The 21,822-nt window shown below is 41.4% G+C and overlaps 1 protein-coding gene across 1 annotated transcript; it reads left to right on the forward strand.

Annotated features, from left to right (window-relative positions):
• Positions 1 to 5,090: 5,090 nt before the first annotated feature.
• atp8b1 (ATPase phospholipid transporting 8B1) lies at positions 5,091 to 20,592 on the forward strand (the record flags this gene model as incomplete). The annotated part of the gene is made up of 27 exons (XM_080848233.1): positions 5,091 to 5,241; positions 5,373 to 5,470; positions 7,100 to 7,213; positions 7,339 to 7,437; positions 7,712 to 7,773; positions 9,246 to 9,318; positions 9,521 to 9,591; positions 10,365 to 10,447; positions 10,979 to 11,137; positions 11,500 to 11,588; positions 11,727 to 11,917; positions 12,257 to 12,465; positions 12,587 to 12,630; positions 12,770 to 12,926; positions 13,153 to 13,341; positions 13,472 to 13,584; positions 13,770 to 13,934; positions 15,766 to 15,877; positions 16,031 to 16,106; positions 16,684 to 16,807; positions 17,228 to 17,513; positions 18,670 to 18,893; positions 19,162 to 19,245; positions 19,365 to 19,610; positions 19,714 to 19,852; positions 19,963 to 20,093; positions 20,371 to 20,592. The coding sequence occupies 27 exons, from the start codon at positions 5,091 to 5,093 to the stop codon at positions 20,590 to 20,592; spliced, it is 3,711 nt and encodes a 1,236-aa protein (XP_080704359.1).
• Between the last annotated feature and the right edge of the window lie 1,230 nt (positions 20,593 to 21,822).

The following is a 21,822-nucleotide window of genomic DNA, read 5'->3' on the forward strand; positions in this document are numbered from 1 at the left end:
AGACATGGAATTATCGGACGTACATTTTCAAACCTGTTCCTTTGCTTAGTGAGTAGTGAGTGAGGTAGTGGGCATTATGGCTACATGGCGAGGGAATGGCTATGTTTCTCATATGTCTTGATGTGATGATCTTGAGCTAGAGCCGTCAGTGAGGATTCTCTGGAAGGCAGGACGGAGGAGGGGATTAGTAATCCAGATGGAAGCAAGATGGTGGGCGATCTCGGTTCAGTCTTGCCTATGTAGAGACTTTTTCCCCCCCAGATTTTACGCTATCTGAATTTGCCACTGAGCATAACGCTCAATCAGTAAATTGTGTACTTAGGAGACTAAATGCACCAGCAAATATACTTTGTGATGTCAGATGTGAGTGTTATGAAGCTAGTTTTAGGGCGGTTTTAGTGTTCTTCAGAGCCTTGCGTCACAGATCTCTCTTTGATGATAGCACCACGTCATGGAAATCCTCCCTGTCCATCAGGTTGCGGCTGCTGTTGCCACTAAGAAGCCCCACCCCTCCTTAAAACACTTATGTCTTATCACTGATCTCAGTACTGGCCCTCCATACTAAAGAACTGCATGGTGACAGAAGGAGGACTAAATGCAAATTAATTTGTACAGGCCTACTGTATTTAACTGGTGATGAAATGTTACTGGTTTTTAAAGATACAAGGGGTTTATTAGCAGAATTGGAACTGTCACCAGTGCAACTCTTTATTAGGTGGGTATCTATAGACAGAGTGCTCAGGCCCCCATTGTTACTACTGTCAACACACCCAATTATAAGTGCCCTGATACTCGCTAGTTTGCTGTGTGTGAAGGGGTGGGTGGTCAGGTATGTAAGAAGCCGGTAGTAGCCATAGGACAGTGGCTCTCTCTGCTGTTACTTATTGGGTGTTCTGGAGCTGGATTTCACACAGACCTAGTTTTCTAACTATCTTTTAGATCAGTTTACAAGGACTCCACAGCTTTTAGGACAGTGTGTTTTTTTTACAGTGAGAATGCCTCACAGAGGGAGTGCTTTGAGCGCTAGCATACCTGTCATTAGTAAAATCTTTGTTTACATGTGATGTGCATAAGCAAATGACTGCAAATGTTTGGGATTTGAGGCAAATGGCTGCAAATGTTAATACAAATGGTGTCAGTCTAAGAAATCATTGAACGTCTAACCTCTTCTCCTCTACATAGTTCATATTTTTACCTTCGCTATGGTATAACCTCCTTCTAAGCTATCTATTAATGAATCAAAATGTAGTCAACAAACTTACAAGCTCCAGGTATGTGCAACTCAAACCCATCTATATGAACCCAGAATATGCTGTGTGTAAGGCTAGTGCGTAGTCATGTACAGGAAGAAGCTGTTATGGTGCCTGCCCTGATCAGTTGAGTCATCACTCCCGCTATTAACACCATAAACAAAGTTACGTGCACTGTATGTGTACACTAATGAGTTGCTGTGTGAAATAAGATCTCATTGCTGCCATGATAGAGCTGCTATTCTGTCATTAATGTTTCTCACCTGCTGGGTCTCCTGCTGTGAGACTGTGTGAAACCTGTTGAGGAGGGGTGTGTGTGATGTGTGTGTGTGCGGTGCGTGTGTGTGCGGTGCGTGTGCGCGTGCACGTGTGTGTGCGTGTGCGCGCACTGCCCATGTTGAGATGGCTGAAGAAGAGGTTGAGGTGTGGATTGAAAGGGACTGTGAGGCTGTGTGATCGGTGGGATCAGGTTTCGGCCTGCAGGTATACCTGCTGTTGTGTCTCTCAAAGTGCTGCCTCTGTTGTCTCCCACCCACTCTAGCATGTTGCTTTAGCAGTGTTGAGATGTTTTTTCTTTCTTTTCTCCTTTCTTTCCTTCTATCTTTTTCTGTCTTTCTTTCTTTCTTTCTTTCTTTCTCTCTCTCCTTTCTTTCTTTTTCTGTGTTTCTCTTTCCTTCTTTCTTTTTCTGTCTTTTCTTTCTCCCTCCCCACCACCCCTCTCACACACACAGACCTGTTTTCCCTGACCATGACACCTCTATCTCCGGTATGGAAACACCTGTTGCAGTAAACACGGGCAGTACGCCTGACCGATGGGGTGTGGTGGAGAGATTGCTGTGTTCAGGAAGCCTCAGAAAATAAAATGAAAATATGTTTGGCTGAGAGAACACCTCCTATTACGTACATTCCCCATGGTACCACATGGGTTGTAAATTGTAAGGTTTTGCCATCTTCCCGATGAGTGTCTCCACCCATCCAGACTGCCACATATTCAACTGCTTTCTTGCTCTTTGTGTCGATGAGGGTTGGCTTGGCTGTATTAATTACATGGCTAACAGAAGGGCTTTGAGGAACCGGCTGAATCCAAACTGAAGTCTGCACTGGCACTACTGAGACGCACTCAGATGACGTTCCTTCTCTGAGTTGTTGGAATATGTAAATTCAGTGAGATGGTTATCTGCCTCCAGGCTTGTTATGTCAGTTAAGTGGGTGGAGCTCCAGGGTTCATCTCTCTTCTTTAGACTAGGTGTTGCCATTTCCACTCCTGCACCCGCTGCTGCACCTCCCCCTTCCCTACTCGGCAAACCTGACTGCACTCCTCACCGGCTCTCCTGATTAGCTGATCAGGTGTGCTCAGAGCAGGGGCAGATGGAAGGTTTTTCAGTCCGTGGGTGGTGGGCGGGGGCAGGATTCAGGATTGAGTACCCTTGCTTTATGCTTAAGAGTGATATGGTCTTACCATGTTGCATCACTCCTAAATGATGTTGAAGTAAACATGGGTGTGTTCAACATGAGTCAACACTCCACACCTTTAATAAAATAGTCAAACCTGGTGCTGCAATAGGTATTTAGCAGCATATCATTTAATAAATAATAATAATATAATAAATAGTGTTCCACAATAGTGTTCCCATTAATTGGGATGTTTATGGAAACTCAGTCAAACTTCAGTTTGCTTTGACTGGAATCAAAGCGTGAGTTTGGGTTAGTGTGGCGGAGCCCTGATTGGATGTTTTCGTGGAAGAATCTCATAGGTCCTTTCTAAACGATGCATGAGATTTGGCAACTTCAGGCGTCGTCGACTGGCCAGGATGGAATCTCAGAAAATATGTGGGCGGGGACAGCATTCCATTCATGTCTCCTGTGTGGGCTTTATCCTGTAGATGGCAAAGACCCAGAGGGAGCATGCGCCTGAAACGGACATTTTCGGATGTTTTTAGCTTTGGCTTAAACATTTGGCATGACTAGCAAGTGAAATGTCCTAAAGTACTATAAAGGATACGATTAGGTATACGTGTTCATTTGTGGAATTATCTTCGTACCTAATACAGATGCAACATTTCCTCAATCCCAGTTGTTTCACAACACTTGCCAAGCTAACCATGGGAAACTGGTCAGGGCCAGGTAGGATGAACTTGCATAAATGTCAGTCATAGCCACACCACTGCTCTTTTGTTAACACATTGTTCACCCAAGCTCAGGCTGAGTCACCTCAGTGCAAACCAAACAAGTTGCTGAACATTGTTTCCGTGTATGTCATTATGTAAAACATCTACTCCACTCTGTATGTGTGTGAGAAGTCAATTCACCTGTTGCCTTGAGAGAACATTGGTTTAACCTAAATGTGCCTCTGGCCATCCATGTCAGTTCAACCAGTTTTTGAAAATAGAAAAAAAACGAATTGTGAAAGATTTTGAGTGTTTCAGTTACACGTTATTAGAATATAGGAAACTATACATAATTTATACACAAGATTGTGTTCTTTATGGGAATTGATATGAATTTGATTGTTGAAAATGTGCTATATTTTACATTTTCTTTCTGGAGCCACCACAGCTGGAGCCATCAACTTTGGCCTTGACACGGCACAGATGTTCACAAAAGTTTTTTTTACAACAGGAAGACAAAAATATGTTTGATATTTGTAATGCTTTTTTGCGTAGTGAATGTTTTAAATGTCAGAAAAATAAAATATTTTTGTTTCCATTTGTGAGGGGATTTATCTGACACAAATCCCAGAACCTTGTTGACCAAGTATCTCTCCCCATAAGCAAAATGATACATTTCTAAGAACCTGCATGAAACCTCCTAAACTTTCTCTATTATTTAGACGGTTCCCCACCCCACCCCTGTAATAAATAATTCTTCCATGGCTCTAAATAGTGGGATTTCTCCATCAACTGTGGGTTATGGAGGGTGTTCTCCATCAACTGTGGGTTATGGAGGGTGTTCTCCATCAACTGTGGGTTATGGAGGGTGTTCTACATCAACTGTGGGTTATGTGGGGGTGTTCCACAATGCCTGTTCAAATGAACAAAGGCAAGAATTAGTAGGCTGAGGCACTGTTTTCGCTTTATTTGCCTTCAACCCTGGACAGGAAATTTACAAAATTGTATCCTTGTTAAATGTGTCAAAATCTAAGTTATCCAACCGCTAGACATGGTTGTATTTGTATTTAGAACTCTTTTTAACTTTGCATTCTATGACATATTTTGTACTTGTATTTGTGGCCCTGAGGATTAAATACTTAAATGCCAAATCATTCCACTGTTTCCTTGGTGATAATGCTTCCTGTCACTCCTGTGCTGTCACCCAACAAAGACAAACCTCATGTTTGCGGCGGCGGGCGTTTATTTTTCAGCAAATGCAGAATACACTGAGTTAAAGTTAGTGTCTGTGATTCTGGTGAAAGGTTGTTAATGTCTGATCTCAACAGGAAATAAAATGACACCCCGTCTGGACTCCTGAAGCAGTTGGTGGGAATCGTTAATAGCTCGGTCTGAGCCACTACGTTAGCTTCCCTTTACAGACAGAGCAAGGACTGTGTTCAAACAAACGGGAGTTCTTTGGAGAACACTCATAGAATGCACAGGTGGAAGACCATGAGGAGCAATTCACTGAATTCAAAAAAGTGTATTGGCTTAGAATCAGGGATAAGTCCTTTAACATGGATAGTGTAGGATAGTTTGTCTTATACGTAGTACGCATATGTAGGTCTTGGTGTCTCGTATGTCCCTCCAACTATGTGTTTGACTCACTTTATTTTTTTTTTTATCCTTTGCTTTCCTCATGGCTCTCGTGTCCCCCCTCTCCTCTTCAGGACTAGCCTGACACTCCAGGATGAGTCGAAGGCGAGCAAACTCCCAGGGTTCCCTGGGGCCAGACGATGAAGAGGTGCCCTACAGTGACGACGAGACGGATGATGAGTTGGACCCTGATGTGGACAGGGATGAGCGCCCAGCAGCCCCTGGCCCTGAGGCCCAGAGCAGTGGTGAGTCGGTGGAGAGCTGGGCCGGTGAAGCACTACATTCCATCATTAAGGATATTCAGCCACCGAATCCTGAGAATCTGGAACGGTCTGAGTTCAATAGGGACTCATTTCTGCTCTGCTTTCTTCTCCAGAATCGAGCTGGAGGGTCAAGGCCAATGACCCAGAATTCTGTAATCTGCCCGAGTTCCAACGAACTACCTTCCTCTGCATTAAGAAGAGCAAGTACTCCGTAAGTGCTGTTTATACCACAATGGCATGTTTCTGTTGGCACCGATGGAAAAAGAGGTCAATATTTACCACTGAAACATCAAAGTGGCTCTAGAGGAGTACAGCTGCTGACGTCCTCGGTAGTATGACAGGATACTTTGATCAATAAGACCAATGTAATAAGCCTGGAACGGATTATATGTGTGTGTTTAATGAAATCCCAATATGTTTGTTTGTAAAGCTATAACACTCCAAGCTCAACCATGTGAGAATCATTTCCAATGAGGTATTGGTCTTTTGATGTGTGATCATTTGAAGGGACGTGTGCTGGAAGGAGGAAACTAGGGCATTTAGATCCTCACTTCCTCCTGCATTCCCATTAATAGATGATTTCCTTCATGAAGGATGACTTAGTAGTTTTGCTTTGTTAGCCAGCAGTAGAATTCTGACATCACAGGTATCTGGAATCTGTGTTTTAGAATTTCAGAATGTAATCTACGCCCTTGCCTTTTGACATAGTCTTTTGTTACTTAGGCCTTTATATGAAGTCTATGCTATATTTGCCTTCCGAACTCAACAGTGATATTTCCTGTTTGTTTTAAAAAGGAGAAACCTGTTAGCGAAGTGTGTGAATTGTGACAAGGGAATATTTGAACAGTTGTGCACCTTGACACAGCCTGTCTGTTTTGTATTTGCATATATGGAAATCAATGAGTGAAAGGGTTAGAGCAGGGGTCTTCAACAGGGGGTCCGCGGAGGTACTGCAGGGGGGTCGCGAAATCTTTGGTTGATAAAATATTTTTTTTTACATATTTCTAAAAAAAAAATATTAAAAAAAATTCAACCAATTTTTTTTTTCACAAATTTAAATGTCTTCCAAATCAGAATTGTATTTATTCCCTTTAAATTTACATTAACATAAATCCAACATATTGTAGCGAACGTATAAATTGATCGAGAAGACGTTATCTCTCAGTCCAATCGACACATTCAGCTACCCACAGGAGCTCTCTCAAGCTGGGCACCGGTTCACTCACAGCACCTTTCATGCACAGGCACTAGCCAATCAGATCGCGTTTCTGCTCAAGTCTAAAGAGCGCGAAGGTCAAAAATAAAAGATGGCCGACCAAACTCCATAGCTGGTCTTGTTTTTACCTATAAATTGTTAAAGATACATCTCACTAATGTGGGAGGATGTGTGCCATCGACACAATAACAGGGTAGATATGTTTATTTGGCACTAGGCCCAGTATATTATAAACAAAATGTTATGCAATTTATATAGTAGGGGGTCCCTGCTCATCTCGCCATCAGTTTGGGGGTCCCTGGCCTGAAAAACGTTGAAGACCCCTGGGTTAGAGTATTGTATTGGATTGTATTTCTCAGTTATAGAAAGTTGGCTATATACTCGGCAGCAAAGGTGACATGTTTTATGTGTTTTCATCAACTCCTGTTTCTGCTTGGCATAGATAAGTAAGAGAAATGTTTGCAAGGAAATGCCTTGTTTGATCAGATGGTGGCATATTATAAACTAGATTAATATCTAGACTGCAGACAATTGTGTAATAACTTAACATTACTGCATGCCTGTCTTTATCTCCAAAGCAATAGGGGATCATCATTAAGAATGTTTTTTTTTTTTCTGTCGTAGGGAAATGCCATTCGGACGTACAAATACAACGTGCTCACCTTCCTCCCCCTGAATCTGTACGAGCAGTTCAAGCGGGTAGCAAACCTCTACTTCCTGGCCCTGCTGATCTTACAGGTACGTCCTAGCTCCTCTGGTGTCAGCATGGGTAAACACAACACCAACCTCAGTGGCACCCTATATAATGGCTTAGCCATTTTTGCCAAAGCCAAATGAAAAGTAATTTATTTCACTTTGATTAGATCATTCCTGAAATCACCACGCTGCCCTGGTACACTACCCTGGTGCCTTTAGTGTTGGTGCTGGGCATTACTGCCATCAAAGACCTTGTGGATGACCTGGTGAGTTCTACTAGGTAGTATACTATACTATAGTATACTATACTAAGTTACATAGACACTAAATGGCTTTGTAATTTCATGGATGTTTTTCACGAGTTTGTCACTGTCTAATCGACCATTAAAAATACATTACAAGCTTAACATGCAGGTCCACTGACGAGTTTGTAATTGAAATATGACAAGTCCACAGAATGCATTGTACATGGTCTCTAAAGGAGAGGGCCACAATGAGCCGGTCTGACTGTTGGTCTGGTTCTGGCTTCTGTTCTCTTAGGCACGCCACAGGATGGATAAAGAGATCAACAACAGGAAGTGTGAAGTGTTGCGGGATGGCAGGTACAGTAATGACACATGCAAATTAACCTCAGCTTACTAACTCTCTCTGAAATCACAGCTCACTAACCTTCACTGAGGTCAGTGGCGAAGCCACCGGGGTGGCAAGGGGTGGCAGCTGCCACCCTAAAACATTTGCTTGCCACCCCACTTGCCACCCAGGTTGTCAGAAGTGTCTCCTATAATATACTATTCATTTATTGAATGGTATTATATTTTTGCTACTTAAGCTGTTGATCTCTTTGGCAGCTTGTTCTAAAATCTTTAAGTTCCCCCTCCCCTGTAAAATGGTTGAGTCCATGAGTCCGCTTTGCTGCGTGGTTGTATCTCACGCTACATTCCAGTGAAGGAAAGAACCAGTTTGAAAGCATTTGAGAAACATAAAACAAACTTGAGACAAGCCTACTGTAGGCTTGCAGTGATAAAATAATCTACAGTACTGCTGAATCGTGAATCAATAAAATGTGATGGGTGGTCATATGTGGTCACAGTTCCGTTGTAATTTCAATCGTTTATTTAATTGCTAGCTTGCAAAAATCAGTAGCATACAGTAGCTAGCTCGCTATACAGCTTGCTTGCGCTAGCTAGCTTAGCTAACTAACGTCTTTAGTAGGCTACAGTAAAGTGGACTGACAGAAAATGTTATTGCAGTTTTTATTTTCATTACGTATCATTAAGAAATCAGATTTAAGATACCATTAACCGTTTTGTCACAAAAAGCCTTTTTTTCTGGCTGTTACTCCGTCATGTAGCCTACAGTTAACTCAGTAACAGTAAATAGTGTGCGTTCTTTTGTCCACCCTATATTTCGCTAGCTAGTTAGTCTAGCTTTGGTATAATTTTTTTTGTATGTGATAACCCAATACATACAGAACAAGCCATTAGAAATTAAATTGGCCATTTAGAAACGTATTTGTCATTATGAAGGGAAATATGTCATGAACGTTTTGCTGCTGAATATGTTAATATATGTAATATCTGACAGTGTTTTAAGTCTTATTAAAAAAGACAAATATTTGTTCTGGCTTTTTGTAACAATATCTAGTCAGTGTGACAAAACACGTCTGTGAATAAACTGGTCTAAATGAAATAGCAATGAGAAAAGCTTGAGAGTGTGTTTTTTTTCTACTGTAAGTAAACAATCTTTTACCCGCACCCAAAATTGCCTTTATTTTGGATGTAGAGCGCGCCTATCCCTACACAAAAATGTGTGTGTGATATGCCACCCTTGAATTTCAACTTGCCACCCTTCTGCCACCCCATGTAAAATTTTCTAGAATCGCCACTGACTGAGGTCAACAGATATTCTGCGATATGAAGTCATTTTGACCTTAAATTAGAATTTGTCCCACATTCTGGGACTGTATTAGAGTGAACTGCTTATTGGTAAAAGATAAGTTATGACTGGCAAGCTAACCACAAAATGTCTCTTTGAAGAAAGGTGTGCAAATAATATGCCCTGTTTCCTGTCAAAGGTTTCAGGAATCTAGGTGGAGACACATTGGAGTTGGCGATGTGGTTCGGTTGAAGAAGAATGATTTCATTCCAGTATGTTGAGAAACTATACATAACATATAAAAGAAGTGATTTTTGTGTTTTTTGTTTCAGCTGTGTTGGTGAAATGGTCTGTGTTTTCTAATTGAATGTGTATAAATGACTTTAGACAGCAGAGGAAAAACAGTGACGTTTTATTTGCACTTAAACTCTTACACATCATATTCCACTTCTCTGTTCATCTCATTTCTTTCAGGCCGACCTTCTGTTGCTGTCCAGTTCAAATCCCAACAGTCTTTGTTATGTGGAGACGGCTGAGCTTGATGGGTGAGAGGGAAATGAGTGTGGATTTCTCGCTGCTTTTGTTTAATCCTGACAGGGACTATCTATGCACACTGTTGGTGAAATGAGTAACATTGGCAAAGAACTCTGGGTTATGAACTGAACGGATCATTAATACATGAGCTGAATCGTACAACCCCTCTTTGGTGCAGTAAGGGGGTTCAGATCATTGTTTCTTTTATATGTACATAGGATGTTTTCCGATAGATTAAGTAACCATTTTCAAAAGATTAATGTGTAACTGGATGTTGATGCATGTATTCTTGTGCATTTATATTTATGAGTCGACCTACACAATCACTCCTAGGTGAACGATAATTAATTTGGCACCTTTTCACTTCCTGGCAGTGGAAATGATCACATGCTTACTCATTGTGTTTGATCTCCATGTTCATCTGTGTAGTTCCCTAATCAATTAGTCAATATTTGCTGAAGAGTGGCATTTGTGTGTCCATGAGAAACCCACAGGGTAAGATGCTTAACAGCTTGCTGTGGTGTAACAGGACTCCTGCATTGTTTGGTCACCTAGACTTTTTTTGATAGGGATCGAAATTACGCCTGTAAGTCAAACATACAAATGCTAACAATTCCTTGATTCCGGTGATTAACAGTATCAGCGACTTCTATGTTCTTTACGTATGAATTCTGAATGTCAACCTGTCCTTCAGAACTCGTCCCCTTGGATTTATTCCGAAGATTGTTTTGTATAAGTGTATTAAACCAGGTATATGTTGTTCATCAAGTTGTGTCCTTTTCAGGGAGACAAACCTGAAGTTCAAGTTCGGGCAGAAAGTTACACATGAAAGGCTCCAGGAGGAAAGTCAGCTGGCTGGCTATGATGGTACATCAATCAACAACTATCTGCCATTATTAATCGTTTTACAGTAGAACGTTAACTGACGAGGATTAATATGGAATAAGTGAAGATGATGTAAACTGATGTAAATTGCTTTGCATGTCAATGGCAAGTAGGAAAATCCTTTCAAAACCCCTTTAGAAACCTGTAGAATACGACTTCTGAGACTGAGAGAAAGGAACTATGACGCACAGCTCTAGCTTGCATTTCTTCAAAACGTGTAGAATAGTCTGCAAAAAAAGCGACCGCAGATTTCAGCGCACTGCAGGCAGCAAATGTGTTGCCAGAGGAACCAAGATGCAAGAGTTGGTTCAGGCAGGTTTAGATGAAAAAAGGAGCAGTAAAGGGGTGCATGTCTGAAAACAGTCATTTTGATTTAAATCAGGGAACCTTTGACAATGCAGGTGACCAAGGGTAATTTAACCCAATCAAAGACACCTGGAACTATGTGCATATTAAAAGCTTTTTAAACTTTCACCAAATTTTACAAATGCCAAGTATCATCTTTCCTAACAGCAATGATCCAATGTGAGGAGCCAAACAATCGGCTGGATAAGTTCCAAGGCACCATGAATTGGAGGAATGAACGTTACCCTCTTGACCTCGACAACATGTTACTGAGGGGCTGCACAATCCGCAATACAGACGTCTGCCACGGCCTAGTCATCTATGCAGGTCAGAGAAGCCGCTTGCACCTTCTGATCGGCATTCATACACATACTGGACTTACTCATAGTGGGGACACACACAAACTCATAGATACATACACATAGTGGACACACTTATAGTGGGACACACGCACACACTCACAGAAATCTCTTTGGATATTCTTTGCCAACCATCCCATACTTAAAGTCTGGTCATGTGTTGTTATCATAAATGTACCACGGGCTTCGGACAACAACATGGGGTCACTGACTGAAATATATCTACTCTTGCTACTGTGAACAAAGGAGATTTCCTTCAATAACATCAGCCAGTTTTGCTTCGCCTTGGGTCTGTTGTCATCTGTTTGAGTTTATTGTCTCTACTTTCAGGATTTGACACCAAAATCATGAAGAATGGTGGCAAGACGCGCTTCAAGAGGACAAGAATTGATATACTGATGAATTACATGGTTTACACTGTAAGGCAATGAAATGGTCCTTAGAGACTGTATGCTGCATCAATGATATGAAATTGTTCAAATCCATGACTCATTTCTACCATTTATGACTGCAGATTTGTCAATAATTAATTACATTATTTTTCTCTCACTGTGTAGATCTTTCTCATGTTGATTCTAGTGTGTGCTGGCCTGGCTATCGGGCACACATATTGGTATGAAGACATTGGCAGCAAGGCCTGGTACCTCTTTGATGGCTTAGACCAGAGTGCCTCCTACAGGGGGTTCCTCAGTTTTTGGGGCTACATCATAGTTCTCAACACCATGGTGCCCATCTCTCTCTATGTCAGGTAAGGGTGTGTCTCTGTCCCTCCTGTTCAGGAGACCTTCTCCTTGTCTGCTCTCAGTTCAAACCATAAGAGAGGGGCAAGAATAATATTATAAAATGAATACACTTTATTTGTATAGCACCTTTCATACAAAACAATGCAGCTCAAAGTGCTTAACAGCAAAGAAAATGACGTGCACAGAGAAATGACATGCACAGTGATCCACATAAAAATAGACATAAAATAAACATAAAACATAAACATAAAAACTGGGATGGAGTGCGTGAAGATTAAGATGAAAGATGCTCAGTATAATTTCGGGACCAAAAACATGACGTGTCTTGTCTCCCGGCCATGCAGTGTGGAGGTCATTCGTCTGGGCCAGAGTAAATTCATTAACTGGGACCTCCAAATGTACTACGCGGAGAAGGACACCCCAGCCAAGGCCCGCACCACCACCCTCAACGAGCAGCTGGGACAGATTGAGTACATCTTCTCCGACAAGACGGGGACTCTCACCCAGAACGTCATGGCCTTTAAGAGGTGCTGCATCGGGGGGCGTACCTATGGTGAGCCTCATGACCACACACTGCCAAACTGGTTGCTACACCGTCAGCGGCTGGCCGTGTGTGTGTGTGTGTGTGTGTGTGTGTGGTACTCAGAATTTGTCTCCTTCTTCTCCTCTTTTAGGGGGCCCCACGAGTGCTGAGGGAGTGACTTTAGACCGTGGCCGGGTAATCATTTCAAGATTATTTTTGAAAAATGATTGTGAATACATTTTCAAGTCCAATGCATGCATATTTCAGTGGACTTAATAAATACATTGTGCATTCACATTGGCTGATGGGCATATTTATTCTTTTTGTTTTGCAGCCTGTGGATTTCAGCCAGTTTCCTTATGCTGACAAGAAATTCGAGTTCTTTGACCATTACCTTATTTCCTGTATCCATTCAAAGAAGGACAAGGATATTTTAGAGTTTTTCAAACTCTTGTCCCTCTGTCACACTGTCATGGTGGAGGAAAAGGAAGGTGAGAGAAATCGTATTTATTGGAATGGTGTTCAAATGACACTGTTTCTTTCTTTTTCCAAAATATAAAATATAAACAACCTCCGATGTTTCTTAATGTAGCATTAGTACTCACAGTTTACATGATTAACCACAAGAACGGCCCTGTCTGGATACATAAAACTGGATTCTAATGATAATATTTTGATTGATTGGTAATGGTATATCAACTGGTGTTTCTGTCTTAGGTGAGCTGATATATCAGGCTGCCTCTCCTGACGAAGGTGCTCTTGTGACTGCTGCCCGGAACTTTGGCTTTGTCTTCCTGTCTCGCACCCAGGACACCATCACCATCAGTGAGATGGGTACGGAGGCCACCTATGAGGTGTTGGCTATGCTGGACTTCAACAGTGACCGCAAGCGCATGTCCATTATCTGTGAGTGACTTTCTGTGGCAAATTTGAGGCAAATATGAAGTCAGTTGTTTATTATGCTTCAGGCAAGCATGAATGATCATATGTGCAATCAACTGGTCTAAGGAGTGCTCGTACGTTCCTTTTTTCGCAGTGAGGTTTCCGGATGGTCGGATTCGGCTGTACTGCAAAGGGGCAGACACGGTGATGTACGAGCGCCTTAGCCCACAGTCACGGCACAAAGAGACCACACAGGAAGCCTTGGATGTAAGTTGGACTAGCCTGGAGACGTTGGCATCTCTGCTCAAAACATGAAAAGGGTGCAATGAAGGACGTTTTGTCATCAATGAAAATAATTCTAGGGTGAAGATTTAGTGGAAACTGGGAAAAATAAGACTGCTGATATCCTCCTCTCTCTAAATTAATTTGTCATGTTATTTTTTCACCTTCAGATCTTTGCCAATGAGACACTCCGGACCTTGGTCCTGTGCTACAAGGACATCAGTCAGGCGGACTTTGCAACCTGGTCTCGGAAGCACAAGGAAGCCAGTGTAGCCTTAGGAGACCGAGAGGAGGCCGTGGACAAGGTGTCCGAAATGATTGAGAAGGACATGCTGGTGAGAACATAGCACATATAACATAACACATCAACACATTTCATCAACACATATCAACACATTTTTGTTTTATGATGTATTTGTGATGACTGACAGATTGAAGAAAAATTACACTTTCCTCTGTCAATGTGAAGTATGTTTTGAATTTTATGTTGGTTCACTGTTATTTGCGCTTTAATTGACAAACCTTCGGATTATCACCACCATCAATTATCAAAGTAATATAAAAAACATTAGTTCTGCTGCACTTGTAAGGAATAAATGTACTGGTTCAACCATCAGGAGGCTGTTGGGTGTCGGTGTCAGAGTCTCATTTATCTGGGTCAGTGAAATCATCACAGTGACGTCATTTAGCTTGAAAGCATTAAATGTATTGTATCTAAAATACTCTACTTATCGCAAGCTAAATGTTCACCTTTTGCTATTAGATATTAATGATTAATTAGCTTCTCTTTCCATAAGGATGATCAAAGCAAAAAGAAGCAACACATTCAAAGACACTGGTAGGCTCGCTATTCTCCATGATATGTTGGAGTGGCCAGATTCTAGTGATGGATTAGCAGAAAAATGAATAAAATCAGTTGAGTAATTTAATGTGATCGATGATGTGTGATGACAATGTCAATATTTGGCATTGGTTGGCTACAAACTATGTTTGTCTCTTGAAGTAATGGGTAATGTGGCATACAATCTTAATATTTACCATGGCAAGACTAAGAATTCTGCAGATTAAACTGTTCATATGTATAACAGTTCATATGCAGTTAACACACTGCATTTGTTTCTTTTTAAGGGAATGTATTATGTTTCATTTTAAACATACCAGCTCTCTTTACCTCAGCAGAGTCAACTTGATCTTACATATCCTCTTGGCCAAGTGGATTTCTGCTGAGGCACTCTACTGTATTGTTGATAAGGTTTTGAGCTGATGAGCTAAAGATGCTGCTCACTGTGTCTGGAGACAGTGATAGGGTGGTGTGGAAGTCTTTAAAGTTTAAAAAACTGGAAAGGGCGCACCATGCCTATCACCTGTAGAAGTTAGGATTGGACAGGGCACACCATGACTAGCAGAGACGTTATAAGCTGTTGTTACATAATGCAGTGGGTCCTTATCTTTGGGGCTTCTGTTTTGGGGAAATACATTTTCAGACCATGCTATACTGGGCCGACAGTAATTGCTTCTCTTCACAACTGGTAGAATTATTACTCACATTTAATAGTCAGCATCACCTTCCTTTCAGTGGAAAGAAATCACTTTGTTATGTGATTTTGGTAAATAAATACATATTTTGATCGTAAATATACTCTTTCATTTCTTGTCATTTTATCATTTTGTAAGGATGAAGGACATGCAGAAGATTTGCATCCTGTTTTCAGATCTCTGCATTTAATGCCTTTTAAGGATGGCAATTTTTTTTTATATTGTCATTAAATCCTGTGAAGGAAAACAAACTTGCTTTTCTTTCTGGAATTTTAAACCGAGCACAACTCTTTAAATGTATGCTCTGGTGTAGATAGAGTTTTGAACACTGCGTCTGAGAGCCTTATTAATTTGTGCTCAGCATTTGAGGTTCCTTCTGCTGGTTTACTGTAAATAAACTGCTCACGTGTGACCGCAGACCCTCATTTCAATTCAACTCAAATGGCACATGCATCTGCATGTGCAAAAATAGCGCTGATTATGTTTAATATTTTTATTTTATAATTATATTTTTATGGTTTTCATTTCACAGGATAAAGTTATATGGAATATGGTATATGGAGTGAGTTGTTTGTAGACTAAGAGGAGCGAAGTTAGTGTTTTTAAATCTGGCATTCTGTGTGCCTGCAGCTCCTTGGTGCCACAGCCATAGAGGATAAACTACAGGATGGGGTTCCAGAGACGATTGCCAAACTTGCCAAGGCTGACATCAAAATCTGGGTCCTGACTGGTGATAAGAAAGGTACATTTTCAAGTTTCAGTAATAGTCAGCAGTCACCAATGGTAAAGAGCATGTAAGACTATTCATTTTCTTTTCAAAACATTTCATGTGATGTATTGCAGTGTTTTTGTATAATCTTTTTTATTGCTGTTTTTTTCCTGTTTTCATCTGCAGAAACTGCAGAGAACATCGGCTATTCATGTCAACTGCTGACTGATGACATGCAGATCCATTATGGGGAAGATGTAAAGTAAGTCTTTAGTAACACATAATCAAACTCTTTCGTCTCATATTACTACTAATGATGGCCTAATTTTTCCTATATTTCACTGTGTTTCAATTGTAATATTTAATTAAAGAATATATAATCATTTATATGTTAATTTTTTAGTGTATTTCACTGGGTTTAATTTGTAAGGGGAAATATTTAATTAAATAATAAATAGTTGTTCCTGTATTTCACTGTTTGAATTGTAAGGGGAGATCTTTGGATATCAGTGGCTCATTTTAGCTCTTCTGTTTGAGATAGGGCTGGGCAGATAGGCACAAAGCAGGAACAGTGCTGTGTTGACTTAAGTTGACTTCCTTATGGCATGATTGTGGTATTGGTTATGGCTTGACCTTGACCTTATGACCTTTTCAAAGAAATGATGTCTCTCCATGACAGTTCAATAATGCTATGACTGGGATAGCTATAGATGCACAAATAAATATGTGCAAGCAATGACAGTACAAAAGTGCACCAAAAAAGGTTTTTAATGTTACTTTGTGTTGTCCCAGACTTGTCATACTTCCTGTGTTTATTTATTTATGTGTGTTTGTGACAGTGAGAAGCTGACAATTCGCCAGGCAAACAGGAGGAATAACCCCATGCCCAAGACCAAAAAGGCCAAAGAACCTTTCTTTACTGGCACAGAGAAGAATGCCCTCATCATCACTGGTGGATGGCTGGTACGTTCTCAATCAACGTTACCAGACAACAATAAAATATCAAGCTAAACAGATTCTTCAGATTGCACACAGTTCAGATGAACACAATGTTTCAAACCCACTCCATCCTCCAGTTAAAACACAGCTGATGTCATGGTTGGCATGTTAATGACTGAATCAGTCTCCATAGACTCCTTGATGCAATGGTGATCTCCTTCTAATGATCTTTGCTGTACACTAATGTACTATTGTTACTGTTTTGTGATCAGAATAAAACACAAGCCATGTTAAACACTCTCAGCAGGAAAAAATACTTGAATTGATCAAATATAAATGTAGAATTATGTATTCATTGAAACTGTAACTGCAACTGCAACTACAATACCCATACCCAACAGTGACTTTAATCTGTCTCCATCAACTCCCCCCCCCCCCCCTTAGAACGAAATTCTGTACGAGAAGAAGAAGAAGAGGCGCCGCCTGCGCTTGAGGAGGCTGGGGAAGAGGCCCCCTCCCAGCAGCCCCCGGGACAACCAGCCGCTGGACGACCAGGAGAAGGAGATGCGGCAGGAGGACTTTGTGGACATGGCGTGTGAGTGCAGTGCGGTCATCTGCTGCCGTGTCACGCCCAAGCAGAAGGCCAACGTGGTTAGCCTGGTGAAGACATACAAAAAGGCGGTCACACTGTCCATTGGCGACGGAGCCAATGACGTCAACATGATCAAGAGTAAGAGCCGGATTAATCATTTTGTTGTTGTGAGTTTATTTGTCAGAGGATGGCTGAATATTTCTTCATTGTTCAGCGATTATGTTCCATTTATCTCATGGTATCAATGATAAAAAAGAGAAATAAAACGTTCTTCAATGTAGCCTTACACCATGCTTTAGAACTGTCACCTAGCCCAAACCATGCTCTTCCACTCTGTACCTGCCCAGTGATATCCCTGTCACGTAGCCCAAACCATGCTCTTCCACTCTGTACCTGCCCAGTGATATCCCTAGCCTGGATACCAGCCCGAACCCCGCCCACAACATTTTTGTTCTGGGAATATCAGTTTTCAGCAAAACGATCTGACCAATGAAATTTTCAGGACGGGCTTTATACGATGATGGACAGATGATCAACCAACGCTTGAGTTGAATTAACCGGTAGATTTGAAATAGTACCAAGATGGCGCCGTCTCGGCCTGTTAGTGAGAAATATTTTATGTGAATTAAGCTATCTACACGACTTTCTTAATGTCTACATTGACTCGGTTAGTTGTGTATGTGCAACACGAATGTTGAAGAGTACTGTTTGTCTTAACTAAAGCTCTCTAGACCATTATTGTAAGGTTATTGCTAAAGCTTAGACCAAAAATCCATTGAAACACATAGTAGCTAGCTAGCCTCACTGCTAATAAGTATAACGGGAGCAAGCATATCTCACAGATATTGACGGCGCATTCATTTTGAAAGAGGAACAGAGAAAGGCGATTAAGGCATTTGTCGATTACGGGATCCTACGGGATCAGGTAAAAGTTTAATGTATCAGATGGTCATACTACGTTGCTCTGATTGGTTCTAGGTATTGGTTCAGCGAAGAGGCATTTTCTTTCCTGGTTCGTTGAAACACACCCCATAAGCACAGCCCAATGGGTCAGGATCAGACTCATATTCTGACTAGAATTATGAGTATGACATCGTCAGGCTATGATATCCCCTTCACCTAGCCCAAACCATGCTCTTCCACTCTGTACCTGCCCAGTGATATCCCTGTGCTGTAATGCACCTTGTGGTGAAAAGAGAAATAACACATTCTTCAGAACACTGAGAGGTTTATAAGGCACTTGAGTTGATCACTCCTCTCCTCCACATAATCATCATGCCATCATTCTTTGCAGCGGCAGACATAGGTGTTGGCATTAGTGGACAGGAGGGCATGCAGGCGGTCATGTCCAGTGACTATTCCTTCGCACAGTTTCGTTTCCTGGAGCGCCTCCTGCTGGTTCATGGTCGCTGGTCTTACATTCGCATGTGCAAGTTCCTTCGCTACTTCTTCTACAAGAACTTTGCCTTCACCCTGGTCCATTTCTGGTACTCCTTCTTCAGCGGATTCTCCTCACAGGTGAAGCCCAAATCTCTCGTCTCAAATAAATGTATCTTAATTTTTGCACTTGAATTGATTGACTGACTGATGCCTGTATGTAGAAGTGAGAAAGCTATATAGTGAATATTGACTCGCTCCATGGTCCTGTTCTTTCTGCATGTAATCTACCTTTGCTCTTGACTTTATTTGTTTTTTGCATCATGGTTGATCTTAATCAGTCCCTGAACAGGTTAGGAGACTCTTGAAAACCTAAGAGTGAGGAGTGACTATTCTTGTATTCATACAGGTTGCCTATGAAGACTGGTTCATTACTCTTTACAACGTGGCCTACAGCAGTTTGCCTGTTCTCCTAGTGGGCCTGCTGGATCAGGTACAGCATAATACCCTTTTACTCAGTTGCCCAGAGAAGTGAAGCTGCTTAAAAATGGCTCTTTGCACTTAAAAAACTTTGCAGTTGTGTTGATATGACTTCTCTTTTGTTTCTGGAAGGATGTCGGTGACAAACTCAGTTTGAAGTTCCCAAAGCTTTACCTCCCAGGCCAGCAAGGGTCCTACTTCAACTACCAGAAGTTCTTCATCAGTCTGTGCCATGGTATCTTCACCTCGCTCATCATCTTCTTCATTCCGTATGGAGCGTTCCTGCAGACCATGGGCCAGGATGGGGAGGCCCCCTCTGACTACCAATCATTTGCTGTTGTCACCGCCTCTTCCCTCATCATCACTGTTAACCTGCAGGTAATGAGTCAACCTACTACTACCTACTACTACTACTCGGTGTAGTAAATATGCAATAATGATGATGATGATAATGATGATAATTCTGTGTTTTTTCTCACAGATATCCCTGGACACATCCTACTGGACCTTTGTGAACTGTTTTGCTGTTTTGGGCAGTATAGCGATCTACTTTGGAATCATGTTTGACATTCACAGTGCAGGAATACATGTCCTCTTCCCTTCAGCATTCACATTTACTGGTTAGTTCAGATGTAGCCAATCTGTCTTCACAATGGGTAGAAACATCTATTAAACTGTGGTAATCAGTAGTTGTAAAGATCTGAACATTGACTGTGTTGTTGCCTGGCAGGTGTGGCCTCCAACGCCCTCAGACAGCCGTACCTGTGGCTGACCATCATTCTGACCGTGGGCATCAGCCTGCTCCCAGTCATCTGCATCCAGTTCCTCTACAAAACCATACAGCCCTCTGTTGGAGATAAGGTACAGCACAGGCTAATTCAAACTTTTAGAAACTTTAGCGTGAATGTTAGTCTTTTCAAGCAGCTGTAACCAATATCAATGACCTTTTTTCACTAGTTGTACAGATACATATGATGGCTGCTAGGAAAAACAGTTTATCTAAAAAACATTGGGGTGGGCTTTCACCTTGGCTCTGAAAACTGAAATTAGAATTTCATCACAGACCAGTCAGGATATGCGAAACCTCTCTGTACCGTTTGTTGTATTTCTTAGCTTGTGTGTGTAATTGTGCCTGTAGGTTCAGAGAAACAGGAGGAAGTATGAGGCCGAGGAGGAAGAGAAGAAGAAGCCCACTCCGTTCCAGCGAGGCCGCCGCTCCCGTCGCTCGGCCTATGCCTTCTCCCACTCGCAGGGCTATGCCGACCTCATCGCCTCTGGCCGCAGCTTCCGCCAGAGGCCCCAGGGCCGGAGGCACCCACAGGAGAGCATCCGCGAGGCCCCTCAGGCAGAGAACATCTGAAGGCAGGCCCAGGCATCTCTGCACTAAAAGACTCACTAGAGACCGCCACTGGTTTTAATGTTGTATGCTATAGATGGCAAAATGTTGTATATCTCAGGATTTTAAATGCTATTTTAAATGTCTTATTGTCGGGACCACTTTTGTCTTTGTGCTTTGGGATAAACCTGACTGACGCTCTGTCTTTTCCCTGTTTTTCTGTCCCACTGTTGCCATGGTAAGGAGCCCACGAGGATTGGCATTCTAAAATTGAATTCAAGCTTTTGTGTTCCCCGCCTGTTCATATATATTGAAGTGAATGTTAAGAGATTTGTATTTAAAATGATCCCTCCATACATTAGCACAAGAGTTTCAGCATATCTGTGTTCATATGCTGGATCCTACTGAAACTTTGAGGGGTTTCCGTCACAGTCTTATTTAAAGGGGGTGAATATTAATGATCGTTGTGAACAGGAGGGGATTTCACTGAACTATAGTTGTCTCGTGTCCAACGTGGAAACCAGATGTTTACCTACTTTCCATTGAATTCCACACATCTAACTGTATGTTTGTTCCTCTCCCTCTCTCAAGCCAAAAATCATGGTTTTTGGATCATGATATGCATTTTGCACCTACTGACAATCATGTGTATATATAGACCTTAATTAAAGCTAGAGATGGTCATATATAGCATTGCATTCCGTATCCTTTTGGCATGGATGACTTCCATTAAGTCTGAAATGACAGGTACTGACATGGTGATGGGTTCCACTTCAGTGACTAGATATGCCTCTTACTATCCCAACATCATTACTGTTACATTTTTGAGTGTGTTTGTCCCTTTTGTCCGAGCATCTTTTGTATGACGACTTCCAGTTTGTAAAGATCAGCATGATTTTAAAAACTATTTTCATAAGGTAACAATGAGGCCTTAAATTTGAACGCCTTATATTTTGACAAGCTACATTTTACAAATGTGCATTGTGCATTTTTAATGTAAAATTTGTAAAATACTATAAATAAAGATATATCTAAATGACAAAATGATTCATGATGGGCTGTGTAACTTAATTGGAAACAAATGGTCTTCCAGTAGATCATTTAGTTATTAGAGCTTAGATATATGTACAAATCATGTTTAAAATCAACTATGTTTATGATCAGTGATGAACCTACATGTGTTGCACTTTCGGTGCATTTCCATTGGTTCTCACAAGGTCCATTATTAAACCAATGCACTGGCTTCACTGATCC

The sequence above is a fragment of the Sprattus sprattus genome (assembly GCF_963457725.1).
Source record: "Sprattus sprattus genome assembly, chromosome: 11".
Classification (NCBI taxonomy): Eukaryota; Metazoa; Chordata; class Actinopteri; order Clupeiformes; family Clupeidae; genus Sprattus; species Sprattus sprattus.